We start from the raw sequence: 13,798 nt of genomic DNA, 5'->3' as shown, positions 1-13,798 counted from the left end.
ATTCCACCATCCAATTCCTTTTATCTGTCCCACATCTCCCACTTGTCAGCACACAGGGTCCCATTAGAGGGTTTTAGCATTATGAAAGAGGGAGAAAAATGCCCCGGGCCTTTTTTCTCCAGACCAAACACGGTTACGTACACTTCAACGATATCTCCCTTTAACTCACCTCTTCCCTATGCTAAACAGCTCCAGCAGGGAGATACTTCTCTCTCTGTTAGTTAAATAAGGGCCCAGGATGGACTGAACCAGTATGCAGTGCAAAGGAAGAAAAGAAGAAGAAAGGACGACCGGACTGAACAAGCTACTGGGCAAGTGAGTTCCTCGACCCTGGCAGTTTTCGCCATACTGGCTCTTTGGGGGGTTTTGGTTTTCCCTGATGCATCAAATAACAGCCTTGCCGATTACTCTTGACTAAGGTACCCGATTGTGGTGACATTGAGGCTGACCTTGGAGTCACCTCCCCCGCTGCCGCACTCTCCTTTGTCGTACCACCATTTGTTTTTCAATTTGTCCAAGAGGCCTTGCTCATTCAGTTTTAATACTGCCAGGTTAACAGCATTTCTTGAAACGATAAAACATAACTCGTAAGAATCATGCAGAGATGCTCAGTTAAAAGTTGTTCAAACGTATAAAGAGAGGAGCACAAGGAGGACAAATTGGCCAGAAAGAAAGAGAGGAAAAAATTTGTTTTGATTTTTGTTGTTGTTTTTCACAGGGGAGGTGGAACTATAGAAAATGTGTTTGATACAGCAAATAACGGGGTGAAATATTAGAAGGTGGCATGGAGGATATATAAACATTTGCTCAAAAAACGGAAGTGTGCGGGATGGGGAAATTGTCTATTGAGGAAAAAAAAGAGACGTAGAAGAGGAAGAAAAAAAGGCAACGAGAACACCACATCATGCAATTAACACTCGTCACATATGGTGGATTTTAAACTTGGGCTTTTACCATTTAAATTGAAAAAAGCCACTGGACTGTAAAATTAAACACACACACACGCACGCGCACACACAGAGACCAACAAACAATCAGGAAGGACAACACAGAGAGAACATTTAGAAAAAAAATGGATGCATTGTCAATGAAACCATAATTTACCGTCTTATCAAACTCCATGGAATACTGAAAGGTTTTTTCCTTTTTTTTTTTTTTTTGAAAACTTGTTAAGTTTACCTCAAATCCACAAGAAAGAAAAGACAACACAGTACATCAGGGTAGGTGGAATACTATAACAACATGGATATTGTTATACTATTCCACCCACCTTAATGCTGAGCCTTTGGGAGTTGCTACACCATAGCCTTTGGAATCCAGGTTCCCACCAACTTTCATTGTGTCACAGGGCTTTCGTTGTTCAATGTACTCATTCATGGTCGATTCGAGCAGGAAGGCAAACTTCCCCTTTGATTTCCTCACGCGAGCCACCCCATCCGCGGTCGTTTTGGCAAACACAGATGGTTCTGCTGACTTCATATATGACCACATTTTCTCATAGACGGCTATTTTGGATCTCTAAGAGGGAGGAGAAAAAGAAATAAAAGAAGAGAAGAGTCAACACTCACATTGCCCTCTGAACTGAAGCCGGCCTGAGAAGAAAGATGGGGAGTAAATTAACAATGGAGAAAAATGCTGGTTGCGTTGACTGCCTCCAGGATTGAAAGTAGCATGATGCCTCAGAAGGCCAGTCATGTGGAAACAACAGTTGGAGAGGACAATTGTCATCATGTGGGGGAAATGTGATACGGATGGACCTAGAAAGACTTTGAGTTTGAGCCACCAGCCCTTTTCTTGAGTTCTTATGAACTTCCTGGAATAATCAGTTCCTCCCACATTTCCCAAATATTTATTATGGTTTTGCCATGGTCGAATGGAAATTTTTCTCTTTTGTCTTTCTGAATGATTTTTCTGTGGGGCAGAAGAAGTCATGAGAAAGCTCACGGGGTTCCAAGTAGAAGACAATGACATCCAAGCACCCCTTTGTAATATTTCGTGAAAGACACTGGCTGATTCCATGACAAAAGCATCATCTGGACATGGCCTTGCTCACATGCAATTCTGTATAGCAGTCTTCATCCAGTTGTTATGGACTACAACCCCCTTTGGCCCCAGCTAGCATGGCAAATGGTCGGGGATGATGGGTGCTACAGTCAAAACCATCTGAAGGGCACTATATTGTGCCTACACTGGTGTACAGGACTGCATGAAGCTGAATGGTACTGGAAGGAAATAAGCATAGAAAGAACTGCCTGCTGTCAAGTGAGCTAGTCTGTTAGTTAAGAATAACCAGATAGCTAAGACCGCTCACCTAATGGCAGAGCTGTGGGAAGCTCTAGACCAGGGGTGTCCAACCTGTGGCCTGCGGGCCGCATGCAGCTCAGGATGGGCTATGAATGCAGCCCAGCACAAAACCATAAACTCCCTTAAGCCATTATGAGATTTTTTTTGCAAATTTTTTGGTAACTCAGTTGTGTGGTTCTCAAGCGTGAACTTTGCAGACAACGTCGTGCCACAATCTCACATAAAACAGATGTATGTATCTTGTCTTAGGATTATTATGTGAGGACTTTTTTGCTTATCTGTGGAGGTAGATATCACAAAAATTATGCACAGGCTTTTGCTCATCAGTTTTTGTTAGTGTTTGTGTATTTCATGTGCAGCCCAAGACAATTCTTCTTCTTCCAATGTGGCCCAGAGAAACCAAAAGGTTGGACACCCCTGCTCTAGACTTTAGCATTCTCTGAGGAAGGATCATCTTACCCCGTCTCTCAGATTCTTCTCTGTCTAGTGCACCTTTCTTTGAAATGGCATTAGGTTAACTGAATCACTGAAAAATGTGTCTCAATCTGCTTTTAATTTGCTGCTCTCCTGTTGGTTCTATTTTCTAAAAGTTTATTTTGATTGTGACATTTTAACACTTAAGGAAAATAAGCAGTGGCTACTAGTCCTGCAGGCTATAGTTTCCCTCCAGCATCAGACACAAAATGCCCATGTGCATACAGTGGTTGGGGAACATGGGTGGAGGGTGCTGTGGCACTCCTGCCCTATTTGTGGGCTTCCCCCGCTCATCACACCTATGGCACTACCTAAACTATTTAGATGACAGCACTGGTTGTAATTTTAATTTTAATTTATTAATTTTAACATTTGGTGGAGGGAGAGATCTGGTGTTTAATTTTGTCTATTTATTACAATATTTTAATTGTATTATTTTATTAATGCTATTATCGATATTTTATTGTAATGGCTGCCCAGAGAGCCTTATGCTAGCAGGCAGCTTTTATACGAATTCAATAAACAAACAAACAAACAGCTAGACTACAGCCTCCATCTTCCTTACTCAGCATGTCAAATGACTGGGCTTCTTGGAACTGGCAATCAAAGAGAGGAAGAGGCTCCCCAGTTCTGAATGAATCCAACTGTGCCATTGGAGGCAAACCCTTAAACCACCAGGTGAGTTGCGCAAGGGGAGCAAAACCCTCTTTCATATTTCATTCCTTTCCCAGACTTCTGCTGCTTTAAACATCTTCTCACATTTAGTTCCAGGAGCAAAGCTACTGGTAGAAGAGAAGAACCAAATGCTGCAAATAAATCAGAGTAGGATTCGGTTCCCCCGACTCATACTTTTCTGTTTTATATGCATCTACTATCATCATCATCATATATTAATTTCTTGAATGTATATATGCATCCCTTCCCATTCTAAATGCAGCCTCAAAGTGACAAACACACACAAATACATGCACACCTATACTCACCTCCCAAATCAGTAGAAACTGTGCTGTAAAAACTGTATTGGACCCCCCCCCCCCATAAACACATTATGTAAAAATAATTAAAGATGAAGATTGCTCCTCCGCTAAAGAGAAAATCTCTACCCCTCTTCTCCCACTCCAGTTCCTAGTCAAGAATGAACACCACAAAAGCAGCCCCTAATAATTGGATCAGAACTAATATCCAAATTAGAAATGATCTAATGATCATCTATTCATGTCACACAGCAGAATTAGATAAAGTAGTACAGTAAGCTGTTGGGAGGGTGAAAGAGAAAAAATACAGGACTCAAGCAATGTCGTAATTATTCTTGCATAGTTGTTCTCCCAAAAGTGGAACACTGAAGCCAAGAGAGATTGCTTTCCCTGGAGCCCTGGCTGCTCTGGTCCACTGATACTTTTCTAGCCACTGAGTTAACCCATGCACTGTCGACTCTGCTGCAGTTCCGTTATGGATATGCAGTGCATGAATATCCCTCTAAACGCAGCCACACTACTAACTACCCATGGTTTGTTAATCATGAACAACTCATTGAGAAAATGAGTCGGGTTGTTTTTGGTTAACAGTATGATTGAATTTAGACACGTTAACCCACTTCAATAATAACTCCCTGTTCAAGGACAACCCACACTCAACTCCTACTCAACTCAGTGAGGATCATTTTGCTGTCTGAATCCCATCACTGCGAGTTGTTCAGTGAATAACCCTCTGTTGCAATGAAGCCGCCCAGAATCCAACCCTCTTTGTTCATGCTTGGCCTTGTCTTAGAAAGTCAGCTGGGCCAAGAGGAAGTTCATCGACACTCGCAGAACACCAGCTGTGCAATCAGACACCTTCCGCACATCACGCCGCACAAAGTCTGCAAGTGCATGAGAGGAAGGGTGCAATCATGCAAGCCTGGTTTCTGGTGGGGACCTGTGCAAATGCTCAGTGTGCTTGCCAGGAAGATGGGCTTATGCATGCAGGAAAGTAGGGTGGCGTCTACGGAGCTGAACTCAGGAAATCTGACAGATCCTCCTCCCCAAAATGAATTCCTCACATTTCCCTAGAACAACCTATGCACTGTGGCTTATTCAAAGGATACCTTTCCATGTCATGTGAACTGCACTAGGATGCAGGTAAATTTGAAAGGGTCCAGGGGAGGGCAACAAAAATGATCTGGGGTTTGGAAACACTGCCCTTTGAGGACTGAGGGAACTGGGCATGTTCAGCCTTGAGAAGAGAAGACTGAGGGAGACATATTTATTTATTTATTTATTTATTTAGGGGACTTCTATGCCGCCCCATTTGCCGAAGCCTCGGGGCGGCTCACAAACATAAAGATATCCCTCTTTAAGTACCTCAAAGGCTGTCATAAAGAGGAAGGTCTAAAACTCTTCCTGCTGATGCCAGAGTGTAGGGCACAGAATAATCAATTCAAGTGGCGACAAGCCAGATTCAGACTGGACATCAGGAAAAGCTTCCTCACTGTCAGAGCAATACGGCAGTGGAACCAGCTGCCTAGAGAGGTGGTGGGTGCTCTCTAGGCAGGACAGATTGTCCTGTCACATTTGCTCATGTGCCTGTTCTGAACCTCAGTTGGAAGTCAAGTGGTGAGCAAAATCAAAAGGGATTCATTCCTCCCACCCATCTGGAGATTTGCTACAAAGACAGAGGATATCAGTTCAGGTAAAAGTGAGTCCTGATCTAACCCAAACCATATAAAACACTTTCTCCTATCATTTCTGTACGGGGAATTAGAGAAGATGTACCCTATTCTAGTTGGGAGACTAAAAGGCAGAATTCCCAGTTGGTAATAGCGGCAGTGCATCACTTTCTTCTCCCACGCAATACATGATGAGGGGCAGAGTGAAATACTGCAGGGATGCTGAACTTCAGCTTCATGGCCCAAATCCAGTCCATCTGAAGAAGTTCCCTCTTCTCACCCCCCCCGCCCCCCAATCTTTGGTAGTTTTCTTGACTTGTGTGCACCTTCTCCCCTTCTAAAAGGTTGAAATGCCTCTTCCAAGGCATAATTGGTGGCAGCAAGAACAAAATATGTTCATAATCTGCTAGCTGTTAGCATGTTTCGCCTTTGGCTTTGCCCCCTACTGGCATGTGACCCTGAAAACATATTCAAAACTGAAGATCCATGCCAGAATAAATACGAGTGGCAAGACGCTTTCTTGTTCTTCTCGCAATAGATTAACAGGACTACCTCTTTGGCATTTAATGTGATGAGGAAGGTTGCCCTAAGGGTTTTGTTTCTAACTGCATGACGGCAAGTGGGTTTTGAGAAGGGATTTCTGTGCCGTCGCTTCCCTACATGAGCATCACGAGTGGCAGGCCAAGTTCAGGCTGTAAATATTAAAAGAAGCCCTGATCCTTGGATAGGACTTCACAGTGATTCACATTTTGAAATGCTTAGCTATAGACTTTGATTTAAATGGACCTCAAAGTGCAAAGCTTAATTTGATCTACCAGAATCCTAAAAACCAAATCCGGAGCAACATCAGGAAGTTGGGTGTTTGTGCTGTGGTCCTTTTAGTGATTAAATCTCCCCTTGGATCACTGAAGCTCCCCTCAGTGCACCTGACGGTTATGATTGCCAGGAAGTTCAGCTGAACACATTAGAAACTCTTCTTCCTAAGTCAAAAACCAAGGTGCTCCATTGTTTTCTATGACTTTTGGCATGCAGAAAGCAAAGGGAGGCAAATATTTTGGTATTAAAGGCTTCCATTAAAAATCATAATACATTCCTAAATCATGATTATTCATTTCCATTTTCTATCCTATTGGGACAAAAGCTCTCTGAACACTGACAGATGCTGCTGATCACCATTTATAGAATGCCACTTTTAGATGTGTTGTATTGCTGCAAAGGGCAGAAAAATGCTAGCCGGAAATTAATATCTTTTGGCAGAGCCATGAAAGTGAAGACTCCCTTTGGTTGCCAAATCATTTGCTGCAGAGAAGCTGCAGGAATTTGGTAGACCTCTGGAGCTTTTAGCACATCCTTTTGTGAAAATGTTGCGTGCACAAATGCGAAGATCACAAGGATTTAGGAAGGCCTTTAGGAGCAAGTGGATGTTTGACTACAAAGTTGGAGTGCTGCTGGCTATCACACTGTTATGGCAGCTGGGGAAAGAGCCAGCCCCGTAAAACAGGTTGCCTGTTTCAGGACTGTATTGTGCCCAGGCCTGAAGGGGCTGAAATTCATTACCATCTGTTCATACAAAAGAACTTGCTGGTGTGACTCCAGTTTCTAATGCAGAAGTATCCTCAGTTGAAAAAAATAAAGAAATATGTCTATCAGTGAGTAATAAGTAATCACTGGAATGTGTGGGGGTTTCCTAAGAAGCCAGAGAGCAGAGCAACCTGGGTGCCAGGTAGTGTGGGATTTGAACCAAGGACATTGTGCTCCAAAGCGAAAGCCTCGCCTGGCCATCTACATGCTTTTGGACCCTTGTGTGCATCAGAGAGCAGGAAAATCATGACTGACATGCAGGCCTCAGAGCAAACCAAGTGAAAGGTTCCAAGGTGGAAAGGCTAACATATTTGGGGGTTTGTAGTCCAGAAGGATGACTGAGGAGGGCTAAACAGAGGTATGTAAAATGCAACATGCTGTTGAGGACATTAGATGACTAGAAGTGGGATATAGATGTGATAACAATAGACAATGAGGCCCCGGACTACCAATGAACGAATCCATCATCTGTTTTGCTTTCTTTCACATTTCATTTTTTTTAAACCTCTAATTCTTTCTGCCCTTGTATGAAGACACACGTGAATCTGTATACATCTGTGTAGAAAATAAGTGACATGAAATGCTCAGCTATCTGCTCAGGCCAAATTCAATGGGTAGCTCTATTTCTTGTGTGGAGGAAGACCGCAGTGCACCTGCCTGCCAGGTAACAGGAAAGTGCCACAGGTCAGTGGCAGAGCATGCTTACCGTGCAGAAATAGGGCATGATCCCCAGGCAGGGCAGGAAAAACTGCCTGAAGTCCTGGAGGGCAGCTGCCAGTCAGAGTCAGGGCAGAGCTAGATGGGCCACTGGACAGAGCTAGATGGGCCAGTGGCGGTCTGATTTTCCTTTGGGCAGGCTTCTGTCATCTTAGCTGGTCTGCTGCCGAAGAGAGTTTTACATGGATGGGTGCTGCTTGCATCTTTTATGGTGCTTTTAAAACACAAGTTTTAAAGGCTCCATTTTTATACGGTGTTTTAAATATGCATGTGTTTTCAATCTGTATTTTATTACTGCTAGCTGCCTTGAGCTCAACCAACACAGGTGAATACGAAAAATTCACACGCAGATTATTCAAACCTGAGTGCTCAAAGCCTTATTCCTGACTTGTCAGTTTCTGTTTCTCCCACATTTGGTATTTCTCAGTTCTTGTTCTCTCCTTCTTCCCTCCCTTCCTCTAAACATTAATCTACTATTGCATGTCTGAAGAGATTCTGGGGTGGTGAGCAATAAAAGGAAAAATAGATAAACGCATAAAACAATTCACTAAAATCAGGATACCAGTAAACCTGTGCCTGGCCAAACAAAGCAGCCTTCCAGAAATGAAATTATTTTCAGCTGGTGCCAGAAACAACACAACCCTGGAGATACCCTGACCCTGGGGTTACCAAGGAAATGGAGGGGGGGCACTGAGTTGGGACCCCTCCTCTGGCGGGGCATTTGGGCCATGGGTTCCCATGGAAGCAGCCAGAGCTTGCCCTCCAGTGATCTCAGAGGCTGGACAGGTCAGGAAAGGGAAAGGTGGGCTCGCAGGTATCCTGGTCTCACATCCTTTAGGGCTTTCTTCCACAGTACTCTCTGCTCAGGAGGCTAAACAGGATGAATACTGACAATGGAGGAGCTGCTCCATTGTGCATAGGGGTGAAGAACACCTGTACCAGTGTGGCCAAATGACTGCTCTACAGGTAACTGATGAACAAGCTGAGGACAGTGGAAGGCACTCTGAGCAGCCACAGTGATATGGGACTCCAGGAAGGACCCTCTGGCTACGAGCCAGGCCTTTCCAAGGGAGTGCAACCCCATCCGGAACAGGCAAATATCCCATCTCCCAGACTTGGTAAACATTTACTCATAGGGTGTCCGTCTCACCAGCGTCTAGCTGCCTTCATTTAAGTTGAATCTCAATTTTTAAAATTGTTTATCCTTCACTTTTTAAAAAAACCTTCCCCTTCTTAATGAAGAAATGTGCAATTTTTGTTAGTCCGGAGCCATAACTAGTCCAGACCTAATTCAAGTCTCTAGTCCTTGGGGAACCTTGATTTGAGAACATTCAGGTCCAGATACTTGTGGCCTTGGCCTGACCCTGAGCTGCCAGACACAAGATTATTTGAGCTGTCAAGAGATATGCTCCAAGCTATGCTGCTCCAGTCAATTATTTTAACTCTCTCAGACAAACCCCTCGCTTGATTCTGCTATATTTCCCTTTACAGATCATTTAAATTCCCTGATTCATCTTGTTCCAAGACAGACTGCAATGATGCATGTGCCTCCTATAATCTGACAGGACAGAATTCAGAGATCTAACTCTATTTTCTCCATTTTGTAACTAAAACAACACTTTTTATTTATCTCCTTCCAAAGGTAGAATTTCTATTTCGATAACAGAAGAGAAACACACACGCACACAATACTCTCTTGCTTTCTGCCAGTAGTTGAAGCACTGAGTTGGAAGATAACTGAAGGGCCATGGAATTCCACTTTCTGGAGAAGGAGATAACAGACGAAAATGTGTTGTTAAACCACTGAGGGAATATCCCTGTGCTGGAGCCCTGGGCGAGCAGGTGCCTGTGCTTTCCTCCAAGTCCAGTGGATTAAAGGGTGCTGTGAGACAGGGAGATGAAAGAAGCAAGGAAGCATTGTGGCAGTGACGAATAGAGGGCAGCCAGTATGTGTGGCGGCTTTATCAGAACTGCATCCATGCGACTTTCTTTACATTTTGCTATAGCATCCCGTAATGTTAAATTGCAGTACAATGTGAGAAGCAAACATTGATAGCCACCAGCATAGATGGCAACATACAGAGACAAGAGTAGAGAAGCTTCCCCCCCCTCTCTCTCTCTCTCTCTCTCTCTCTCTCTCTCTCTCTTTTTGCACCTACCCTCTAGAGTGCCATTTCCCTATCAACTCACACATGCAATACAGACATTTCCTGAACAGGCACTTAGAAACGTAGCAAGTCAGAAGGTGCCTCCTGGGCCATCTAGTCTGACCCTCAGCTCCAGCTGGCTCTCCTCATGACGTGCCTACCATGTGCATGTCTATCCTATCCTTACCCTCATCAATGGGGCTTGAACCACCTCCTGTGAAAGCTCATTCCGTGCCCCAGGGGTCCTGTCAGAAAGTCTCTCATGGAATCCACCTTGAATCTCGGTTCCCTGAACATTGCTCCATTGGAATGCGTCCTGCCCCACTCTGCAGGGTAAAACAGGTCAGGACTCACCTCTGTGGGACACCCTTTCACATACCTGTATATCACTAACAGGTCCCCTCTGAGTCTCCTCCTCTCAAGGCTGAAAAGACCCAGCTCCCCCAGTCTCTCCTCATATGGCTTTCCCTGCAAACCAGCCACCATCCTAGTGACCCTTTGCTGCACTGATTCCAACCTGGCTATATCACTCTTGTAATGAGGGGCACAGGATCGAACACAATACTCCAGCTGTGGGTGCACCAGAGTCATACAGAGTGGCAGTAATACCTCTCTCAATCTAGAAGCCACACTTCCGGCTATGCAACCAAGGGTGGGGTTTGCCCTGGGGAACCCCGCTCATCACCCACTGCCATTCCGCTGATTCCCCACTAAGAGTTCCTAGAATGGATGTAGCCTGTAATCCCCTATGTCCCCTCTACTACCCTTTTTGAAAATTGGGACCACTGATGCCACCCACCAGTCCTCTGGAACCTCACCTGATCTCCATGAGGCCACAAAAACGGAGGCCAGTGGATGTGAGAGTACCCCCACCAACTCCCTAAGTACCCTCAGGTGTAACCCATCAGGCCTTTGTAACATCCAGTGTCCTGAGGAGCTCCTCAACCTCTTGTGGGGTGACTCTAAGCTGTGCCCCTAAATCCCTGGCCTCATCTGATCCCCCATGTGGTTCTCCCCCATCCTGCTTTGGGAAGAACATAGAGGCAAAATAATCATTTAGCATCTGTGCCTGTTCCTTCACATCAGTCACTGAATCCCCTTCCTCCTTATTTAGAGGTCCCAATGCCTGTCTCTCCTTCCTCTTGCTATGTACATGCTGCTAGAAGCCCTTTTTGTTGCTCCTGTTATTCTTTGCAAGTCTCAGCTCATAATCAGCCTTAGCCTTGCGAAGAATCCTTCTGCAATGAGCCTCCTCCTCCCGGTATACTCTTTTGTCTACTTGACCCAGTGACCATTTCCTACAGAGGTGCCCCTTGCATCTAATCCCTCTTACACTCTTTTCGTGTTCTCCTTCGCCTCCGAGCTTTAACTAGTGGTATCATCAAGGCTTGCCTTCCAGTACTCTCTCCAGGAGACTTTCCCCAGTCTGGCTTTCAGTCTGGCCTTCAATTGACCAAAGTTGGCCCTCTTCCAGCTTCTAGTATTCGACCTGCCGCTCGTCCCCATTCCCCTGATCTCAAAGCAAAGGATGGAGTAATCACTTGCATCCAGAGCTCCTTAATCTGCACCCCATCTATCAGCTCCTCCCTGTTGGCCAAAACCAAGTCAAAGTTATTTCCCTCCCACATTGCCTCCCAGTCGCTCTGCATGAAAACCCCTCCCTCTATAGCATCTGGGAAGCGATGTGACCTGGCCACTTGTTTGAACCCATTAGGGATTAAAATGTAGACTGGGATGGAGCCCTGCATGTTGGCCCCATTGTCCCCTGGCAAGCTGCCCCACCTCTGCAGTTCAAAACTTTCCATGTCGAACCAGCCAGGTCTGAAAGTGAGCCCTACACGAGTTGGCTTGAATGAGAGTAGAAGTCCCAGGGTGCCCTCCAAGAAGTATGAAACTCTCTGAGGAAAGCATTCCACAGATAAGGTTCTATTACTTGAAAAGGTCCGTTCTCTTGTGGAGACTCATCCCTGCTCATTTGATGGAGGTACCTGGAGATAGGCATCAGATGAAGACCCTGGGGCCCAGGAAGACAAATATATGAGGAGATGCTTCTTCATATTTGCATCCTATGAATAAGATTTTGTGAATGCCTTTATGGGGGTGGGGGGAACCTTTAAAGCATGGAAGAAACTTACTCTAAAAAATTCTTTGGTTGAGCCTGAATCCAAAGTTCCATAAGCTATTTCGGTCTGCTTAGCCAGGTCCTCAGCACTTTCTATGGGAGACACCATCCTTTCCACTGTGAGGAAGGCAGCGAGGTTGGCAGTGTAGGAAGAGATAATGATGAGTGTGAAGAACCACCAGACACCTCCGACAATCCGCCCTGAAAGAGATCTAAGAAATAGGAGAAGTTGCTATAATTGTTATAAGCTGGGTTCCAGTCTCAGGAAGAGAGGTCACTTCTTGCAGGAAAGAGACAGACGGAAGTTGTGGTGTGAAGGGGACCACACCTTGTAATCATGACAACAGTGTGTGTGTGTGTTGAGAAGCTGAGGGTGGATTTAACCTAAGCCCAGGACTCTCCTGTGCTGCTTAGGGAGACTGGCGTGGCTAGCCACCACAACATTGCCCTGATACCCGAAGCCCCAGCTGACACACAACAGATGAGTTGCCGGCCTGTTCCCTCAGTGGCCAGCCTGGGCTTTGCCATTTGGACAGATCCTTGTTTAGCGTTCACTTATGTGGAGATGACCTCCTGGACACAGTGCACAGCCCTCACATGATCCCCTTCCCGCAAAAGCCCTTCAGGAAACATCTGAAGCATCCTATCCAAACTCTCAAGACCCAGCTCAGCCTCTGTGGTGTCCAATTCTTGTCCCTTGCCCCAAGCCTCACTGAGCCTCTTGGCTCAACACTCCCAACTCCTACAAGGCTGCAGGCCAACCTGGGTCTGAACTGCTCCATCTCACTGTACCTAGGTCCAGGTACAGTGAGATGGAGCAGTTTGTCTTTCCATGCCCCTTCCTGGTACCCCCTGCCCAGTCTGCAGACCACGCGGGTGGGTTTGGCAAGGTGAGGTTGTACCCCTGTACCTCCCCCCAGCCCACGATGCCTAATCCATCTGATATGTTTGAATATTCCAGAAGCAGCCAAATGCTTATTATGCTACAATGTACAGTTCCAAGCCCTGACCCTGATATTTTTGATTTCATGTGTGGGCACAGCTGCCCTTCTCAGATGGAAAGCCATGCATATCAATCCAGGTGCCTCGCTCATACCTTCGCACTTATAAGCCTCCTAGCAGCTCACCCCAAGGCTGGCCTGAGGTCCTCTGTTATTACTGCATACAGAGTGAGAGGTAAAAGGAGAACTGTGGTTTCTAGAACTATTAATTGCACACAAGCACTTTCTAAAGGGAGGAAAGCCCTGCAAAGAATGATGGATGGAAACCCCTGGAATGTTTAGAAGGAACAACAGGGACCTGTAATAAAAATAATATATACATTTATTTATTATATTTCTATCCTGTCCAATAGCCAAAGCTCTCTGGGTGGTGCACAACGGCTAAAACCATAAAACGCAGCAATATAAAACAGAATATGCACTTTTGAAAAAGCAGGAGACTGCAGTAACCAAGCAGAATTTTTCAAAAAGCAGCAATGTAAAGATCTGGAGAAATACAGTAATAGATTTAGAAGCAGACAACAGATGAAGTTAACATGCCTGGGAGAAAAACAAAGATCTTTGCCTGGTGCTGAGCAGACCGTAAGTGGACTAGATAAACCAATGGCTTCACCTGGTACAGCTTCATGTGTTCGTACGTTTCCCAAACAGGGTGGTTGCCTTGGGAGGATAGGCAAGGAAGAGTAGCTGTGATAAAAGATGCATTGGTTGATGGTCAACAAGCAACCAAGGGTGGCAGTGAAGGGAAGACAATTGGTTATTTTTAATTCATTGACAGTGCAATACTTGTCTACTCAGGACTAAACTC

The 13,798-nt window shown here is 45.2% G+C and overlaps 1 protein-coding gene across 1 annotated transcript in view; it reads right to left on the bottom strand.

The window, feature by feature from the left end:
• Window positions 1-404: 404 nt before the first annotated feature.
• GRIA3 (glutamate ionotropic receptor AMPA type subunit 3) overlaps window positions 405-13,798 on the bottom strand; it is a 139,718-nt gene continuing 126,324 nt past the window's right edge. The window contains exons 12-14 of the mRNA XM_044427159.1: window positions 12,003-12,201; window positions 1,271-1,518; window positions 405-564 (exon numbers count right to left, since the gene is read on the bottom strand). Coding sequence (XP_044283094.1) covers window positions 405-564; window positions 1,271-1,518; window positions 12,003-12,201 — 607 coding nt within the window. The remainder of the gene's footprint in view (window positions 565-1,270; window positions 1,519-12,002; window positions 12,202-13,798) is intronic.

Source organism: Varanus komodoensis, unplaced genomic scaffold (assembly GCF_004798865.1).
Source record: "Varanus komodoensis strain SLA01 unplaced genomic scaffold, ASM479886v1 scaffold18_3, whole genome shotgun sequence".
In the NCBI taxonomy this organism is placed as follows: domain Eukaryota; kingdom Metazoa; phylum Chordata; class Lepidosauria; order Squamata; family Varanidae; genus Varanus; species Varanus komodoensis.
This window is presented reverse-complemented; position numbering and strand designations above follow the sequence as displayed.